The 20,181-nt window shown below is 48.3% G+C and overlaps 1 protein-coding gene across 1 annotated transcript; it reads left to right on the top strand.

Annotated features, from left to right (window-relative positions):
* The first annotated feature begins 1,968 nt into the window (after nucleotides 1–1,968).
* Nucleotides 1,969–15,914, top strand: LOC125364423 (keratin, type II cytoskeletal 5-like). Its single transcript, XM_048363983.1, has 9 exons — nucleotides 1,969–2,448; nucleotides 4,665–4,873; nucleotides 7,299–7,359; nucleotides 8,783–8,878; nucleotides 11,677–11,841; nucleotides 12,517–12,642; nucleotides 13,306–13,526; nucleotides 14,362–14,396; nucleotides 15,706–15,914. The coding sequence occupies exons 1-9, from the start codon at nucleotides 1,969–1,971 to the stop codon at nucleotides 15,912–15,914; spliced, it is 1,602 nt and encodes a 533-aa protein (XP_048219940.1).
* The last annotated feature ends 4,267 nt before the right edge of the window (nucleotides 15,915–20,181 follow it).

Consider the following 20,181-nt stretch of genomic DNA (forward strand, 5'->3'; position numbering starts at 1 on the left):
GGGAGATGGGGAGGGGGGAGGAGAGGGGGCAGGAGACTAAGAGTCTTTCTCCCTCTTCTCTCACTTCCTCTTACCTCTCCTTGGAACATCTTGTTTGGAAAGCTCTAGCCCCTGGGCAGAATCCTGGTCCAGCCTCCTTTGTCCCTTTGTATGTCATGTAGGGTGATGCCTTCCCCTCCCATCTCCTCCCAAAGCCAGACTGTGTCCCTGGGACATGGGACACTGACATAGAGAAGGCAGCCAGCCCTTCCCTACTTCCCCAGCATAGGGGCCAGATTGTTCCCTAACAGTTTCAAACTTGCAGACCAGGGCAGAGAAATAACAGGAAAGAAGTTAAAAGTCAGCCCTGGGGCCAGAGCAAGGTGCAATTTGGCCTGTAATTGCAGGCAGTAGTGAGACATCCAGGAAGCTCCCACATTCCTGAATTTATGAGTCCTCGGGACCCCTCCTGCTGGGCCTGAGTAGTGGGGTCCAAGGTAGCTTGGAAGGAGGGGCTCAGTGCCCAGGAGTGAACAGGGCACCGAAGAGGGCCCCGAAGAGGGCCCAGGAGAATCGAAGACAGGAAACCTCAAACTCTCCAGGGGGTTGAATGGCAGTGAAGGGAGGGGCCACAGGACAGAAGAGAGGTGAGGATGATACTAGAGGACACAAGTTTACAAGTTTACAAGTTTACAAGTATGGGGTGAAGGCAGTGACAGGAAGCAAAGAAAGGATACCAGGAATGACTGCTGAGTCCTCTGGTCCTATGAGAAGGGCAAGGGAAGATCAAGGAGGGGGGCAATTGAGGCAAAGGAATGTGGGGTGACATTCGGATTGCTTCTCCTGGCTAAGCTGCCTCTCCTTTGCGGGCCCCATTTTCCCAGCTGCAGGAAGTACAAGGAGTCAAGACACATAACCTGGCCAGACCAGCAGGGTCTAATATGAGCCCCAATGTTCACTAGTCACATCGCCTTGCAACTTTGTCCTCTGATTCTGTGAAACTAGAACCTGTGAGACTAGAACAAGAATAGCTGATGTTTGCCCAGCACTGGGAGCTCATACCTGTAGTCCTAGCTACTGAGGAGGCTGAGGCCTGAGGATGGAGGCTCAAACTCAAAGCCAGCCGGAACAGACAAATCCAGAGACTCTTGTCCTCTTATCTCCAGTTAAGCAATAAAAAGCTGAAAGGAGAGGTGTGTCTCAAATGGTAGAGTCCTAGCTTGAGCAAAAGAGCCAAGGCAGCACGAGACCTTGAGTTCAAGTACACACACACACACACACACACACAATAAATACACATAAAAAGATGTATGTGCATGTACACACACACACACACACACACACACACAACCCACCCAAACCAAAACCAACCAAACAAAAAAGAATAGCTAATGTTGAGGGTAAACAAGGAGATGGTTGCTGGGTGACTGGGCAGCTATTCACCAGAGCTACCTGCTTCCAAAAAAATGTTGGTAATTACTGCTTTTATCATCTACCCTCACAAAGTATGAGAATTAGCTGAAATAATGCTTGTAGCTGACATGCCACACATTATGACACAGATTCAATCCTTAACAGATTTTTAAAAAAATAAATCATAAATCTCAGAATGTACAGGTCTAGTTAGATGGCTGGGGTCACAGTCTAGGAGGAGGAGCTGTAGGGGTGCAAGGGGACATCCATGCAGGGTAACTGGGATTCTGGGTGGTGGTGAGGCTCTTGACACCCAGGCCTGCCCCAGGCCGGACTCCCCAGGCCTGATCCTGCCCAGGGTAGGGTGTTCCACCAGTGATTAGTGGGGTAAGACAATGGGCTGTGGCCAGACATGCCATTGAGGTGAACTCAACAGAGTGGTCTTTGATCTCCTCTGACCAAGCCCAGTTCTTGCAAGGAATAAAAGACAAGGAGAATCCCGGAGAACTACACTGTGAAGGCTCTTCATTCCTTAGACAGTTTTGCGTCTCCAGTCTCTTGGCACCAGCTCCTACCATGGCCCAGAGATCTTCTGTGACCATCAAGTCGGGGGGCACACGGAACTTCAGTGCCTCCTCTGCCAGCCTCCTCTCGGGATGCCGGCCGGCCTTCAGCTCCGTCTCTGTATCCCAGAGTGGGAAATGCTTTGGAGGCAACTTTGGGGGAGGCTTCGGGACAAGGAGCCTGCACAGCATGGGCGGTAGCAAAAGAATCTCTGCCAGTGGGGGCTATCGCTCCAGCCGGGCCAGCTATGGGGGTGCTGCCTGTGGGCTGGGCATGGGTGGTATGGGGTACAGGATGGGAGGAGCCTATGGCGGGTATGGAATTGGAGGTGCAATGGTGCCTGGAGCTGGGGGCATCCAGGAAGTCACTGTCAACCAGAGTCTCCTGACCCCCCTGCACTTGGAGATCGACCCATCTCTCCAGAGGGTGCGCAAGGAGGAGCGGGAGCAGATCAAGACCCTCAACAACAAGTTCGCCTCTTTCATCGACAAGGTGAGAGGCAGGTGTGGACCCCCTTGAAAAAGCAGCTGCTGTCGAAGGGACCACAGCTATTTGTGCTTTTCTGAGTTTATCTGTGATTTCCCAAGTACTGCTAAGCTGGGGGCTGAGCAGTCTGCTGGTGGGGTGGGAGCAGGGAAATGTCCATCTCCATTCCTGGAGCTCTGAGACCCAGGAGAAAGTCCTAATGGCCAGTGATCATAAACTTGACTGACAACTAGATAGCAAAGGAGATCAGTCTTGAGGGAAAGAAATTGAGATTCTAAGTTCATAGACATAGGCTATCTCTGGCAGTTAGTGGTAACTGTGTCTTCCCAAGACAAGGGCATCTCCTGGTGACCTACTCTTGGGACAGGAGATGTCTGGAAAGTTGAGGGACAATGAGGAGGCACTCAGAGCATTTAGCATGCGTCCTTCGGTAAGCCCTTCCAGAAACCTAGTGTCCAAGGTCTCGGGGAGAGACTCCATCATGTGCCTCTCACATGAATGCATTTGCCTGGGAGGAGCAAAAGATCAAGATCAAGCCAGGTGCTGGTGGCTCACATCTGTAATCCTAGCTACTCAGAAGGCTGAGATCTGAAAAATCACAGGTGAAAGTCAACCTGGGCACGAAAGTCTGGAAGACAGCCTGAGTTCCAGCCCCAGGACCAGCACCAAAAATATATATGAGAGAGAGGGGGAGAGGGAGAGAGAGAGAGAGAGAGAGAGAGAGAGAGAGAGAGAGAGAGAGAGAGAGAGAGAAGAGAGAGAGAGAGAGAGATTAAGGACTTGGATCTCCTAGGTTGCATTCTGGAAGAGAAAGTGCAGCACAGGTTCCATTTTTGCTGAGAAACCCACCAAACTTCTCAGATGAGTTGGACAGATGGACAGATAGACTCACAGATCCCTTGCAGATCTGCCAGATGATAAAAGCTTCATGATATGGTTGATGTGGAGATGTATCCAAAGGCATCACAGGGACACTGGTTCTTCATTATTTTAGAAAGGAAAAGAAAAACACCCACAGGGACACATTCTCAATTGGTAGATGCTCTACCTCTCGAGCCACACCTCCAGCCCCTTAGTGCTTTAGTTATTTTCTGGACAGGGAGGGCCTAGAACCAAAATCCTTCTACCTAGGCCTCTCAAATAGCTGGGATTGCAGGCATGAGTCTCCTTGTCCAGCCAAGACAATGGTTCTTTAGCTTTCTACCACCTGTCCCTCTCTACCTAGCCTGGATGGTACCAACAGAGGTGAGATGTTCTAGACGCATGGCTATAAAGGGAAGGTCCTGAGACTCGTTTTTCCCTGATTCATCTAAGTGGGGGGGGCGGGGGCGGGGGATGTAGGGTATGAAGGTATGGGCATGGAGCCAGGACACCTTTCTTCCCCCAATAAAGAGAGAGCTAAAGGGGAAAGGAGGCACTTTCAAGAATCTGTCCTGAGACTGCCATCCGTGCATGATGGGGACACTGCCATCTCCAGAATTGTGGAAGCGTTGTTCCTTTATTCTCTAGGGTGGGTGGCATTCCAGGCCTTCCTGTGAGGGACTTCATGGTTGGGGGTAAGATTAGGCATACTTCCCAGACTCAGAGGCAGAACCGAGCTAGTTAAAAAAAACAAAACAACAACAACAAAAAACAAAACAAAACCAAGCTAACAGCACATCACCATGAGACTTGAGAAAATACAGAGAGGAGAGAGCTTGCTCATGGTGAGAGACATAGCTGAGATCGTGCCTGTGTCTCAATGACCCTGTCCAGTGTGCAGACCCCCAAGTCCAGCTTCTAGATAAGGAGAGACTTGTCAGAAAGAAAATGAGCAGATACAATTTTCTGCCATGCACCTTCTCACCATGTAACAGAAATCAAAATTTCATCAGTAACACCATGGTGGAGTGCTTTTCTTTTTTTTTTTTTTAGTAAATTATCCCTTACTGACATGGTTGGAATGTTCAGATAAAGAGGCCCCTGGTCCTCTCTACTTCTTCCAAAGAAAACCCAAAGACTACTATGCCCACACTCACTTGTCTGTCTTCTTCGTGGGCTCCTAGCTGCCAAGGAGAAGAGGAAGAGTCTACTGCCTGGACTCTGAGATCATGGAGAGCCACTTGCTCTATTGGTGGGGGGCTGTGGGGGGAGGGGGAGGGGATGGAGACCCTGATATCCTGGAGAATCTGGGAGACTGTTACATAGGAGCCCTCACAGTCTCTGGCCTCTGACCTGGACAGGTGCGGTTTCTAGAGCAGCAGAACAAAGTCCTAGAGACCAAATGGAGCCTCCTGCAAGAGCACAAAACCACCAGGACCAATCTGGAGCCCATGTTTGAAGCCTACATCACCAACCTGAGACGGCAGCTGGACTGCCTGGGAGGAGAGCGGGGCAGGCTGGAGGCAGAGCTGAAGAACATGCAGGACGTGGTGGAAGACTTCAAGAACAAGTGAGTGGGTGCTGGACTGGCTGCTGGCAGGCCAGAGTCCTGTCCTGGTGCTCTGGGGGAAGGCTGGAGGGAGAGGAGGAACGGATTCTGCTCTTCAGACGTGCCAGTGTATGGGAAGTGGACCGCACACCCCAAGGATAGAATCAAATAGACATTTACGTAGAACTTGGGCCCCCATGGTCAGACATGTTGAGGCTGTAGGGAGATGCAGGGAGTTCTGAGGATGATGACTAGCGTGATCACCAAGAGCTGGGTGCACCCACGGCCTTTGAGACTCTGCAGATGAGGAAAGGTCTCACAAGTAAAACATCAGGCCTAGATAACCCCACTCCTCATTTAGTCAATTAAATGTTCATTTACCTTGTGCATACACCTCAACCCAGGCTAGGAGGTGGGAAGGGCAGAGAAGAAAGAGACACTTGTGTGCATTCTCTCAAGACACATGGATACATGCAACACTCACATGTGCATACATGAACACCCATGCACAGATGCACACTCATATGCACACACGCACACACGTATACACTCATGGATATGCACACTCACACCATGCACACCAGTGCGCACCCAGATGCACACCTATATAGCACTCACACTTGTGGCCATGCACACTATTTCACACACTCACATATGTGTGCACAGCACACTAACACATACACATTTGCACACACACACCCTCAGAGACTCATGTATGCACACTCCCATGCACATGCAAACTCTGCACAAAACATGTACATGCCTGTACTAGTGGCTAGCATCACTTTTTATTTTTTATTGCTTTTTACTCCTTCTTGTTCTGACTGACTTCTAATACACTTGACCCAACCAAAATTTAATAACTTGGTAACTGACTTTGGTCAAGTCACTGTATAATGCAGTAAGAGCATCAGGTTTAGTCATGGTAGCCACAGGTAAAATCTAAATTCTACCTCCTCTGTCACACCAGCCATATTTCAAGTGATCCATCACTTGAAATGGGTTCTCTAGTGAATGAAGACGTAGAGTGCCCCTATTGTTGCAGGAAGTTCTATCCGACAGTGCCACAGAACCTAGTCCATAGTGCTTACCAGCTAGATGACTGCAAGAAAAACATTCAACCACGCCAAGTCCTAGTTTCTTGATCTGTTAAAGGGGATATTAGTAATGCCCACCCCCACCCCATAAGGGAGGTTGAGAGCATTATATTAAAAAAATACATAAGAAGCACTTGCTAGGATGCCCATGACTGTCATATAGGAAGTTGCTCTGTGTATGTGTGTGTGTGTGTGTGTGTTGATACAGTTCCAGATGAGGGCAGTGAAAAAAGATGGGTAATTTATAATAGGTATGCAAACATAGGGTGACAGTGTTTCCATTGGAGAAGGCTTCCTGGCAGAGGAGACTAAAGCCTAAGGCTGAGAGACAAGGCACAGGGGAGGGATGAGGGAGGATGTGTGGAAGCACGGGACTCCTGGCTCACCACCAGACAGTGTTCCTGTGAGATCTAAGTAGCCTGTGTATCAGAGGGAGCATGGGCTGAGAAGTAGAAGGCCAAAGCAGTTGTGAGAAGCTAGGTGGAGAAGAAAAACGTTCAGATTTCATTTTTAAAAGGAGACGACAAGGACAGTCACATTGGCTTTCCCATAGAACAGGGAGAAGGCCTAGGATTGAGAAGCTCATGATGGGAAAGACTTGCACAGATCCTCTGGGTCACAGAGACTGGGGGGACAGTGAGAGATCCTGGCTCTACTCATGATGTCCTTTGTAGCTTGATAAGAATATACCCTGCTGCTTCATTAGCTGGGACGGAGTCTTGGAGAAGCGAGAAGACCTGCCAGTCCAGTGAAGGGGGTGGTATTCCCGATTGGTGGGTGGGGCATGGTCACATGGAGCAGAAAAAAGACTTCCTCCTTTATGGCTGGCAAGGAGGGGCACCGCCACTCGGCCTGATCTGGGTTGCTGCCCAGGGCAAATTAAAGAACGAGGAAGAGGGGTTTCCATTAGCCTGAAGACAACCCGCTCCTTACCTTAGGGCATAGTTCAGTGTGTCTAAGAGCAGTGTGCAGACAGGGAGCATCATGGGGTCCCAGCCCCAGGGACTGCCAGTCTCCACAGCTCTCCCTGCTCTTCCTCTCACTATTGGCTTGCGATGGGACATGTCCCTTTGTGAAACAGGAAGCATGCATGCTTGTTTAGGGCGTCCCAGGGACTCCAAGACATTTCAGGAAGATTCCACCTCAGGGGTGGGTCTGTTGTATTGTTTTCTGCCTAGTTTGGTTTGGTTTGGAGTAGGGGCTGTTTGCTGATGTGGAGTTTGAGAACATATATGATACAGGGTAAACGTAGTCCATGCCTGCTCTGAAGTCCCATCCTTATCTGTACACGGTTATCTCATGTTCTGACCTCACTCCCAGATACCCACTCTTCTCTGCCCTTCCTGCAGATACGAAGAGGAAATCAATCGACGCACGGCAGCTGAGAATGAGTTTGTGGTGCTCAAGAAGGTGAGAAGGCAGACATGCCCACTGATTCCCGACTCCCTGGAGGCCATAGAGCTGCCACTTAAGCCAGTAGCACTACTGACCAAGGGGCCTTTAATTTGCACAAGAAATCTTGGAAACAAGTTTTACTATTCTTTTCTTTCTTCCCTCCCTCCTTCCCTGCCTCCCTCCCTCCTTCCTTCCCTCTCTCTCTCTCTTTCTCTCCCTCCCTTCCTCCCTTCCTCCCTCCTTTCTTTCTTTTCTTTCTTTCTTTCTTTCTTTCTTTCTTTCTTTCTTTCTTTCTTTCTTTCTTTCTTTCTTTCTTCCTTCCTTCCTTCCTTCCTTCCTTCCTTCCTTCCTTTCTTTCTTTCTTTCTTTCTTTCTTTCTTTCTTTCTTTCTTTCTTTCTTTCTTTCTCTCGCTCTCTCTCTCTCCCTCTCCTTCCTTCCTTCCTTCCTTCCTTCCTTCCTTCCTCCCTCCCTCCCTCCCTCCCTCCCTCCCTCCCTTCCTTCCTTCCTTCCTTCCTTCCTTCCTTCCTTCCTTCCTTCCTTCCTTCCTTCCTTCCTTCCTTCCTTCCTTCCTTCCCATTACTGGGGCTTGAACTCAGGATCTGGGCACTGTCTCTGAGCTTTTTTGCTCTACCATTTGGGCCATAGCTCCAGTTCCTGCTTTTTGGAGGTTAGCTGGAGATAAGAGTCTCATGGGCCTTTCTTGCCTGGACTGGCCTCAAACCATGGTCCTCTGATCTCAGCCTCCTGAGTAGATAAGATTACAGGCATGAACTGCTGGCACCTGACCATGTTTTGCTTTAAAAGTCAGAAAACTGAGGTCCAAGCAGATCAGGTGGGCTGCCTAGGTTACCCAAATAATCAGAGCAGGTCAGGATCCAAAACTCCAATACTGAGCTGTCAATTATGACACCAGCCCCTCCCTGCATGGAGTTTAATGGAGAGAGAGGGATAGGAAAATGGGCCTTGTCCTGAGCTCAGTCTCCTGGACATGGAGTCTATCCTGAGCCATGCACCTAGCCTGAGCTCAGGGGACAGGGCAGAACAAGGACCAGGCCACAGAGGCCTGGGCCTTCCTGCTTGATGGGCCTAACAGAGAGAGGGAAGAATCTACTCTGAGACTCCACTGGAGGAAGAATAGAGAAGCAGCCTACGAAGGGGATCCAGGTAGAGGAAGGACACCATGGAAGGAAAAAAAAACAGTGGAGCCCAGAGGTTTCGCCCAGACAGTCCTCACTGCTGAAGGTGACATAGGAGACCTTTCTATGTAGCTAATGAGCAGGTGGGCAAACCTGAAGGCCTACATGCCATCCCACCTCAAGCACATCCAACAGTTGGAGATGTTCCTTCCCTGGGGGGCTGAAGCTATCTCTCTGGCTCATGGACAGAGACAGCTAGTTAACCCAGGAAGGGTGAACTGATGGTATATTCTGTGCCCAGGACGTGGATGCTGCCTACATGAATAAAGTAGAGCTGGAGGCCAAGATGGATGCCCTGATGGATGAGATTAACTTCCTGAGAGCTTTCTATGAGGCGGTGAGAGGGGCTTGGGGCTCTGTGCGGGGCAGGGGCCGGGGCGGGGGGGAGGGAGACATCAGTTGGATCAAAAGTTGCTGGGCTTTTCCCTAGCCTGCTCTTGGCTGTTGGCTCTTCTTCATATCTTCAGGTTGTAATTGATGGGGGTGGATGCTCCCCCTACCAGGGAGAAAAATGAGATACCTGGGGGGTGGGGCGGTGTAGGTGGCAGGTCAGAAGAGGTAAAATAAATAACAAACAGCTTTGCCCACTAGGACCAAGCACTGGACAAAGAATGGCTTCTAAGCACCCATATGCACACGTAGTTCCCATAGAACCATCTGAGACAGCGGTCTCGCCCAGCCCAGCCCCACCCAGCCTAACCCAACCTGCAGCTCTTCCTAGAAGACTGCAGAGTGAAACGGTTATGCAAATCGAGTGGCAATTAGTGAGCCTTGCAGGTGCTTCAGTAAGGGCCTGACACAACTCAAGTGTCTGCTTCCCTTGAAGATACAATGGTCAGGGACAGGGACAGGCAGGGACAGGACTGAGCATACACAAGGGAGCTCCCAAATTCCTAGGTTTTTCATTGTAGTTGTGGATACAGGCAAAGATAATGATTCCATTTCTGCTGTGATAGGGCAATGAAGAAAATGGACTATAGAGATAGAAAGACAGGCAGTGTGTGTGTGTGTGTGTGTGTGTGTGTGTGTGTGTGTGTGACATGTGACAAGAAATCTGATGGAATGTAGATCATAAGTCAAGAAGACATGAGGCATGAGAGCTGTAATACTAGTGCACCTACCACTGGGGCAGGGCAGTTACTATGGGGAGGGGAGTTAGAATGAGGAGAAAGGACCGTAGTACGGAGGTGGGGTGTAGGTTGGATTGTGTACCTCCAGGTACACCTCCAGATGGGAGAGGTGATGTGCCCATAAGGTTAGTTATGGTTAGTGCCTGACTGATGTCTGTCATGGTGAATCAGGACCAGGAACAGTGGCTCTGAATTCTTGGGCAGGCCCAGTAAACAATTCACAGCCCACAGGGAGGGGAAAATGGCTTCTTTATTCTGCATACCCACTTCACTGTGACAATCAGTTTGACCCTGGCTAATTCTGTGCTGGTCCACTACCCATCAGGCCCAAGGTTCTAAGACCTTGCAGGAAGAAATTACCTAGAAAAGGAAACTGTAGGAAGTAGATCAACTAGTTTCTAATAAAGAGAACAAACGGGTACTCTGGATTTGACAATTCCCAGTCTCTACAGCACTGAATTCTCTGGCCATCCCATTAACGTGCTAGGATGAAGCAAGTCTGAGGGTCAGAAGGTTGCATCTCAACCAAAGTTCAGGGCAGGGGAGGCTTCTGCTGCCAATTTAAAGTTATACTTGAGAACCACTCCTTGGGTAATTCTGAAAAGAGATCACACACAAATTAATCACAGGTTTGCTTTTCAAAAAAAGAATCTATCTTGTCTGACCATGACTTAATCACAGAAGTCACTCATGCCCTGAACAGTGATCAGCTGCTCTAAGACTCAGAGTACCCCATCTAAACTGGCCCAGCCTCTCCGTCTGCCTTTCCTTTTCCCATCCCTGAGGAGCAAGGAGCATTGAACTTTGGGGAGTGGAGAACAGGATAGGATGTAGCCAATTTGTGCCACTCCTCTGGGACTTAGCTAACATTTCCCAAATGATGTCCTTACTGGGTGTGAGGGGCTGTAGAGCATTTTTTTCATATGTCTCTTGGCCATTCTCATTTCCTCATCAGAGAAGTCTCTTTTTAAGTCTTTAGCCCACTTGTTGAGGAGGCTATGGTTCTTTGCAGTTTTGTTTTGGAGGAATGTAATTTTTTTAGTTCTGCACATATTTTAGATATGAGGCCTTTGTCCGTTGTATGGCCGGTAAAGATCTTCTCCCAATCGGTGGGCTTTCTGTTTATCTTGCGAGCTATGTCCTTTGCCTTGCAGAAGCGCTGCAGTTTGATGCAGTCCCATTTGTCCATCCTTTCTTTGATTTGTAGCATTTCTGGGTCTTTGTTAAGGAAGTTCCATCCTGTGCCAAGGAGCCCAAGTGTTTCTCCTACTCCTTCCTTTAGCTCTACATCACTGGCCATAAAAGAAATGCAAATCAAAACAACATTGAGATTCTATCTCACCCCAGTAAGAATGTCCTATATCAAGAAAACTAACAATAACAAATGTTGGAGGGGATGCGGCCAAAAGGGAACCCTACTTCATTGTTGGTGGGAATGTAAACTGGTTCAGCCACTCTGGAAAACTGTATGGAGATTCCTCAGAAGGCTAAACATAGAGCTCCCCTATGACCCAGCAGCCCCACTTTTGGGCATCTACCCAAAAGACCACAAACAAGAGCACACTAAAGCCACCTGCACAACAATGTTCATCGCAGCACAATTTGTCATAGCTAGAATATGGAACCAAACCAGATGCCCCTCAGTAGACGAATGGATCTGGGTGTGAGGGGCTGAGCTTTCTTAGCATGAGACTGACTGTCACCATGATGTGTTCCCCTGGCAGAATGTCAGTAAGTTCTGGAGAATTCTGGCTTTCATGACCTGTACTACTGCTCTCCTGGGCAGATGAGCTGATGCAGAGTAATGCTTGTTTATGGGCTTTTCAGGCCAAAGCATTAAGCTCTACTACTACTACTACAGTGCAAAAGCCTACCTGCCAGGGCCTGTTCTGGATGGGTCACTGTCTTCCAATATATATGTAAACGCATGCACACACACAGCACACACACACATATACACACATGAGTGTCCTTCCTCAACTGTCCCCTTTTGTCCCAATAACAGGAGTTGGCTCAGCTTCAGGCTCAGATCTCCGAGACTTCTGTGGTCCTCTCCATGGACAATAACCGCAACCTGGACCTGGACAGCATCATTGCAGAGGTCAAATCTCAGTACGAAGACATTGCCAACCGCAGCCGGGCTGAGGCAGAGTCCTGGTACCAAACCAAGGTGAGATATCAAGTTAATTAAATAAGCCCAGAGACCAGACCAGAGGTTTCTAGGCACCTCAGGAGCTAGGGGAAGAGCCAGGTAGAGGCAAATGGTCTGTCGCTTTGCTACGATGGATGGGCACATACTCATTGCTCTGTGTCTGACAAACAAACAGAACTGGACACTTCTGGCCATCAGTACCATGAGGAGGAAGAGAGGGGCAGGAATCAGGAGGATGGGCTAATGCTTTCTAAAGCACTAGACTGGGCTGAGGCTCTGGAAGGCAAAGGTTCAATATAGATTACAGAATGAGATTTCCTGGGTTAGAGCAGTCACTGAATAGCAAGTTACAGAGAAGGATGATTTCATTGTCAAGACGAACAGTTATGAAGGAGTTTCCTGATCAAGGATTGTGAAAAGAATAAGTACCTTGCTGATTTGGGAGAAGACACATAGAATGGAGAGAAAGGGAACACAGGCCAGGCCTAGGAAAAAGGGGGATAGCAAGAGACAATGCAGGTGAATTTGAGGGAATGGAAAATGGCAGAGCCAAGGGTCTCCAAGTAGCACATCCAAAGCCTGCTGGGCCCTAGTGATACCCAGCCTTCTCTCCCCTGCCTGCCTGTTCCCACCCACTGAGCATTTCCTTCCTTCCTTCCTTCTTTCCTTCCATCCTTCCTTCCTTCCTTCCAGTATGAGGAGCTGCAGCGATCTGCTGGCAGGCATGGGGATGACCTCCGCACCACTAGGACAGAGATCTCGGAGCTGAATCGAGCCATACAGCGGTTGCGCTCTGAGATTGAAAACCTGAAGAAGCAGGTACAGCTGAGCTCCCAAAGGTCATCCAATCTCTGCCCCTACCTTGGGCCAGATCTGGCCTGGACCTAACGTAGCCCAATGCAAGAGAAGTCTCTCACACAGTGACTGTAAGAGTGATCCCTGCTTCTAGAGCCACAGAAGGCCATGTTTGGCTTGTGTTCATTACCCACTGTATGAGAAGGGCAACCTGGAAGGACTTCAGAAGTCCCCTTCTCCATCCTGGTGAGGGATAAATTATCCAAGAGGGACAGAGTGATTATTAATTTATTATTTCTAGTGCCAGTCCTGGAGCTTGTACTCAGGGCCTGAGCGCTATCACTGAGCTTTGTTGCCCACAGCTCATATTCTACCACTTGAGCCACAGCACCACTTCTGATTTTCTGGTGGTTAATCGGAGATGAGAGTCTCACGAACTTTTCTTCCCAGAGTTGGCTTCGAACCATGATCCTCAGATGTTAGCCTCCTGAGTGAGTAGCTAGGATTGTAGGCATGAGCCACCAGCACCAAGTGAGCCATTTCTTTTTTTCTTTTTCTTTTTTTAACATGATGCACAGCCCTGTGCATTAAATCCTTTTCAGGGAAGTCTTCCTTATTTTAACCTACAGTCCACATGTTACTGCCTTCTCTGTGAGTAGTCTCACAAATTCTTATTTCTGGTGGCAGTGTGCCTCACTCCAGGCAGCCATTGCAGATGCCGAGCAGCGCGGGGAGCTGGCCCTCAAGGATGCCAAGAACAAGCTGGCAGAGCTGGAGGAGGCCCTGCAGAAGGCCAAGCAGGACATGGCGCGGCAGCTCAAAGAATACCAGGAGCTCATGAACGTCAAGCTGGCACTGGACATCGAGATCGCCACCTACCGCAAGCTGCTGGAGGGCGAGGAGTGCAGGTGGGCCACCTTCTGCTCCCACCATGGCCCAAACCATTGTCACCAGAGAATGACAGCATGCCAGAGGCCACAGGAGCCCGCAGGGCTCCAGTCAGGCCTCTGGGTAGAAAGGCCAGAGTCAGAAACAGGTGGAAACGTGACTGATCTTTGCAGGTTCTCTTTGGTCACAGACCTTCCCACAGCTCCCGCTGTACTCAGAGCAGGGCTAGCGTCAAGGTTCAGGAAGAGCTGGTTGTGACCACTGGAAAGTCCTTGCTCCTGGGGTCCTCATCTCCCCAGAGATGCTGGCAGTCTTACAGCCCCAATCTACTTCATTAACATGGAACCCTCTTCCTATTTCTCTATGTATCTTTTTTTTCTCTCAGTAGGGCACTAGGATTTGAGCTCAGATCCTCATACTTGCTAAGCACTCATTCTACCACAACAGCATTTTGTGTTGGTTATTTTCAAGATAGGGTCTCCCTTGAGGCCAACGGGTCTGGTCTACCATCCTCTTATTTGTGCTTCCTTTTGTCGATGGGATGACAGGCACGAGCTATCATACCTAGCCATTGGTTGAGATAGATTTCATGAATTTGAATTCCCTGGCTGGCCTTGAACCATGATCCTCAAATCTTGTCTGGCTAAGTAACCAGGATTATGGGAATTTTTCTATATAGCTTGACTTGTTCTCTGCTCTACATTTCCCCCCACATAATTTGCATAGCACTGTAAAGCTGATGAGTGTGATGCTCATTAGGCACACACAGTCCTACTTGACGCTGTCAGTATAAAGAACCAGGGTTCTCTAACTTCTCAACAATGGCATGTCTTCTTCTCTCCCTGCATGCCACAGACTCACAGGAGAAGGCGTCGGATCCGTGAACATCTGTGAGTAAATGTCTTGGGAGCATAGAAAATCCAGAGGTAACATGGGACCCGGAGGAATCACTAATTAGGATTCACTAAAGGAATCGCTAATCAAGTCACTAATAAGGGACACAGATGTCATTAAAGTCCTCTTAGGGGTTCTCTGAAGGCCCCTGTCTTCTCTGGCCCATCTTCTCAGTGGGTCAAGAGAAAACTCAGAACAAGAACATTCTCTGTCCCTAAGGAGGGAGCAGGTGGTAATCTCAGTGACTTGTTCTCATTCGGAATGATCTCTTCTGAAACTACAGGTGTCTTGCCCAAACTGAGTGTGGTGGCAGTAGGTTCATACATCCATGGGAATGTGACTCTAGCCTGGCCCCAAACAATCCCTCCTGGGATCGGGCTACCCTAACAGCCTGGAGGCCCTACTTGAGTACCTGACTTCTCGGCTAATCTGGCAACTGAGAATTCAAACTAAACCCATTAACAAGAGGCTAGGAAGCGGGTTCAATGCCACCTTCAGAAATGAAGCGAATAAACTGGCAAGTAGAACAGCCACTGGCATGGAGTAGCCCCAACTGACCACCAGGAGGAGACCAGGAAGAAGAATCTCAGGGTACTTTCCCACTCAGACTTAAGGACTGAGGGAAAGCCTGTCATCTTAGGTGGCACTATGGAATGTTGAATGCTAGGCATAAACGTGAATACCTTTGGCCCCAGGTGGGTCAGACCAGTGATAGGAGCAGTAGGGTTTCACCTGGAGAAGCTGGCCCTCAGGAAAGGTCAGGCAAGGGCTTCCAGTGTTGACAGGCAGAGAGTACTGCCTCCAGGGAGCAAACTCTCCATTACTAGCAATGTCAGAGCTGATGTTAGAGAGCTGCCTCTCCATATCAACACTGAAGGCTCATTAGGGCGGCCTTTGGGCCTGTTTCAAGGGAGTCTATATGGTCCCTTCTTTGAATCTGAAGCTTGCTATTCCATCCCACATGAGAGGCCACTGGTACACAGCAGCCTAAAGCCCTGCTTTCTGGCAGGCATGATCTTGGACATGCTGTTTGATTTCCTTATACCTCCATCTTTTATTCTATACAGCAACATGATGGTGTCCCCTCAGGCCCGTTGGGATCAGTGTGGTTATAGCTGTGGAAGTCACAGAGCCCTAAGGCAGTCTGTAACAGGTGTATGAGTTCGGGTCAACCCCGCCCCTTGCTGTCTCAGAGATGACTGCTGTCCCAGGCGTGGACGGGGGAGGGATTGCCTGGAGCCAGGTGCTGTGGGAGGGATCAGGGTGGTGCCTAAGTACATGCTCATTGTGGCCTTTTCTCCACAGCTGTGGTCTCTTCCTCCGGGGGCACTGGCTACAGTGGCGGCGGGGGCCTCTGTGTGGGTGGGAGTGGCTACAGTGGTGGCAGTGGCCTCTGCTACAGCGGCGGGAGCAGCGGCTTCAGCTCCACTAGCGGTCGCAGCGTTAGTGGCAGCAGCTCTAGCATGCGTATCATCTCCAAGACATCATCCACCAAGAAGAGTTACAGAAGCTAAAGGGCCTGCCTGGCTACCCTGCCATCCCCCTCAACCGAATGCCATGAGTTTCCCTAGCTCCAAGGCCTGATGCTTTGCCAACACCCCACCCCACCCCGCCCCAAACACACACACATAAATCACAGCGGGAGGCACAGGGCATAGCAAGTGCCTTGCAGTTTTTAAGATCATCTGGATCAGTCTTTTTGCCTCCAGACAGATTCCCTGCAGAGGTACCCCACCTGCTCCCCATCTCAGAGCTCTCCAGGGCTCAATCCTACCCACACTGACTCAACTGCTCTCTGCTAGAATTTTGCCATCAAGTAGCTGGGCATGGGGTCTTTCTCCTGTCTGATTCCTGAAACTACAAAATGTCCCTCTTGCTACATGGGGCCTTAGAATTGGCCTGGGTGCCCCCTCCTCTGAGAAGTTAAGTGCAGTCAAGGCTAGAGTTCCCACATGCCTTATTTCTCCCTGAAGACAGGACACTTCCTATGGGCCTCAGACCAGGAAATATGGCTCCAAACCTTGCCTTATATATTGCCTCTTCCCCTCCTCTGTTGTCCTTACCCAGGCCCCCAACCAATTTTCCTGGCAGTCCCCACCAACAAAATATTTGAATCAGTACTCTTCAAAATACTACCAGCTCTTAGCCAGGAGTGCTAGTGCATGCCTGTAATCCCAGGATTACAGGAGGCAAAGGCAGAGGGATAGAGAGTTCAAGGCCAACCAATGCAAAATTAGTGAGAGTTTCTATCAGATGAAACAAAGAGGAGGGGGCTCTAGGAGTATGACTGGAGAGATGAATTGCTTATGCAAGACTTTGACTCAATCCCCAGTAGCTTCAAAACAATAATGAAAAAAATGATCAACCTTTGATTATTCATACTTAGAATGGGCTAATTTTATTAATAACTCAAAAGTTTCCAGGAGCTGGTGGCTCACACCTATAATCCTAGCTACTGGGCTACTGGGAGGCTGAGGTGTGAAGATTGCAATTCAAAGCCAACCAAGGCAGGAAAATCTGTAGGATTCTTGTTTCTACGTAGCCACCCAAAAGCCTGAAGTGGAGCTATCGTTTCAAATGTTAACCTTGAACAAAATGCTAAGAGGCAGTGCCTAGGCCCCAATACTGGAACACACACACACACACACACACACACACACACACACACACACACACATTCTCCATGGCCTTTGGCTGCAGCAAATAATAATTCATAGCCAAATTCCTTTCAAAATCAGCCTCTGTGAAGCCCTAATCCTAACAGAGATGTCCTGGTGAGGGGAGGTGGAAGTCAGATTCCCATGGGAAGTGTGGGAAGGAAGCTATACCCCAAAACATCTTCAAAGAAGTCAATCATCCTGTGTGAAGAGCTGCCCCAGGCTTCCTGATTCTACAGAATGCTCCAAATGGCAGCCTCTTTCACTTTCCTTTGTGCCATTCACATTTCTCTTCTGGAAAGTTATTTTTTGCTTCATTTTCTATTCATGCTCTGCCACTTCTGTGTCTCCTGCCTCTCAGGACCCACCTTTCCTCTGCTCTCTTCATTCCTCTCTGCTTTCTCCATTTGGCAATATTTCCTGCTCCCTCTCCTCTTCTCCCAGTGTCTGAAGTTTCTCTGTACTGTGGAGCCTCCTCTGTGCCCAGATGGTATGACACTGCAATCATATTTTCTGTTTCATTGGAAGAATTGCATATCCCCAAATACCTGCCATGAGTTTAAGACCATCATGCATCCCAAAGGCAACAGGGCTGTCTGCTGGAAGGGCTGTGTGAAGACAGAGAACAGTTCCAGAACACCAGACAACTCCCCCTTCCCCCCCAATGTCTCACACTTCTTACGCTTGCCTATTTCTGGAAATAGTTTCAATAAAAGATCACTGAGCATTCTGGGTCTTGGCTGAGTCTGTCCTGTCTCTTACTCAGAAGGCAACCAGAGAATGAATAGATTCTTGGGAACAGCAGCTTTCTGTCCATCAGGAACACAATGTGTCCTATCTTCTGTTCCTGAGGCTCTGGTCCTGAGCTCCTGAGAGCCACGGACACATAGTCACTGCAACCATCAGCTGGCCTAAAGATGATGTAGTGACCTTTCTTGTATTTATGTGGTTCTGGTGAATCTCCATCTAGCTCCACCCACTATTAAGTCTGTAGCCAATGTTTGCTCTCTCATTGGGCTTCTCAGCAGGGCCATTGCCATGAACATTTTTCTGGGCTCTCCAGAGCAAAGTAAGCATATTCTTTCCCCCATGCCATGCTACAACCATGCCCACCCCAGCCTCTACCTTCACATGCCTAGTCTCCTGTTACACCCTGTATTCTAGAACCCCAAATCAAGAGAAAGTGGTCAGTATAAAATGACACAGTGAAACCAGTCATTCCCAAGCTTCTGTCTTCTGGAGCTGCAGAACACAGTGTGGTCAGAAAGAATAGGGCTCATTTCTAGCCTCGCCACAGTCAAGCTGGGTGACTTGGCCACTCTGCGCCTCACTTTCCTTACTTGTAAAAATGGTAATATTCTCTTAAGAATTAAATGAGACAATGGCTATAAAGAGCTCAGGGTTGGCCAGGCAATGGGTAGCTCATACCTATAATCCTAGCTACTTAGGGGGCTGAGATTTTTTTTTTCTCAAATTTTTATTATCAAACTGATGTACAGAGAGGTTACAGTATCATACGTTGGGCATTGGATACATTTCTTGTACTGTTTGTTGCCTTGTCCCTCATGCCCCCCTCCCACCCCCCTTTCCCTCCCCCCCCAGGTGTTCAGTTCACTTACACCAAACAGTTTTGCAAGTATTGCTTTTGTAGTTATTTCTCTTTTTTTAACCTGTGTCTCTCAAATTTGGTATTCCCTTTGAATTTCCTACTTCCAATACCAGTAAACACGGTTTCCAATATACTCAGATAAGATTACAGAGATAGTGTAGGTACAACCATAGGAAGGTGATACAAGAACATCATCAATAATAGAAACTACACATACACATAGGACGTTGAAAGTAGTTACAACTGTGATATATCAATTGTTTCCATAACATGGAGTTCATTTCACTTAGCATCATCTTATGTGTTCCTAAGGGTATAGCTATTGGGCCTTGTGATGCTCTGCTATGGCTTGCCTAAACCTGTACTAATTATTCCCAATAAGGGATGCCATAGAGTCCATGTTTCTTTGGGTCTGGCTCTCTTCACTTAGTATAACTTTTTCCAAGTCCTAGGGGGCTGAGATTTGAGGACCATGATTCAAAGCTAGCCTGGGCAGGAAAATCCATGACACTCTTACCTCCAATGAAAACTATTTTTTTAAGCCAGAAATGGAGCTGTGGCTCAAGTGGTAGAGTACTAGCCTTGAAGAGGGACAGTGACCAGACTCTGGGTTTATTCAAGCCCCAGGATTGCCCCAAACAAACAAATCAGGCTTTTCTTTTATCCAACATAGTTTTGGTTTGCTTGTCAGAAATTAGATAGCTGTAGGTATATGTGCTTATTTCTGAGTCTTCCTTCTAGATCCAGCAGGAAGAATTATATTATGGCATTTGCAGGGAAATAGATGAACCTAGGAAAAATTATGATAAGTGAAGAAAGTCATACCCAGAGAGACCAAGGACACATGTTTTCTCTTATATGTGGTAGTTAGATCAAAATTATAAATATTCAGGTAAACATATACAGGGTGCATATATATTTATGTATATATGTGTACACACACACACACACACACACACACACACACACACACACAAAACCATATACCTAAAGTATGGTATAGTCTGGGGAAGGATTCCAGTGGTTAAATCCTTTGAACAACTAACTTGCAGTTTAACCAAATGAATACCAGGAAGCTGGAACATGGGTTCTTGAAAGGGGCTGAGGTCAAGGGGAGAGGAACAGACAAACAGAGAGAGGAAAGATGGGCAAATGAAGTCATAATATTCAATGTACATAAATGCAGCCAGGAAACTTGAGGAGATTGGGAAGGGCTGGGAATTATGGAGGAGAATGATGAAAGAGGTGACATTGATCAAGATGCATTGTATTCACAAACTGTCATGGTAAAATCCCTTGTACAACTACTTAAATATAATTTTTTAAAAGAAATTAGAAAGAGCCCAGGGTGATTCTGGCACATTGCAAACTCCATATCAGCTTTGGGATTCTTATAAACCAGTGCTAGCATTGGTTTTGACCTAGAAACAAGTCTTAGAGCAATAAGACAAGGCTGGTCATTCAGCAGATGCTACAAGGCTCAGGCAGGCAGAAAGAGGCAAAAGAAGATGTGGA

Source organism: Perognathus longimembris, chromosome 1 (assembly GCF_023159225.1).
Source record: "Perognathus longimembris pacificus isolate PPM17 chromosome 1, ASM2315922v1, whole genome shotgun sequence".
NCBI classification, from domain to species: domain Eukaryota; kingdom Metazoa; phylum Chordata; class Mammalia; order Rodentia; family Heteromyidae; genus Perognathus; species Perognathus longimembris.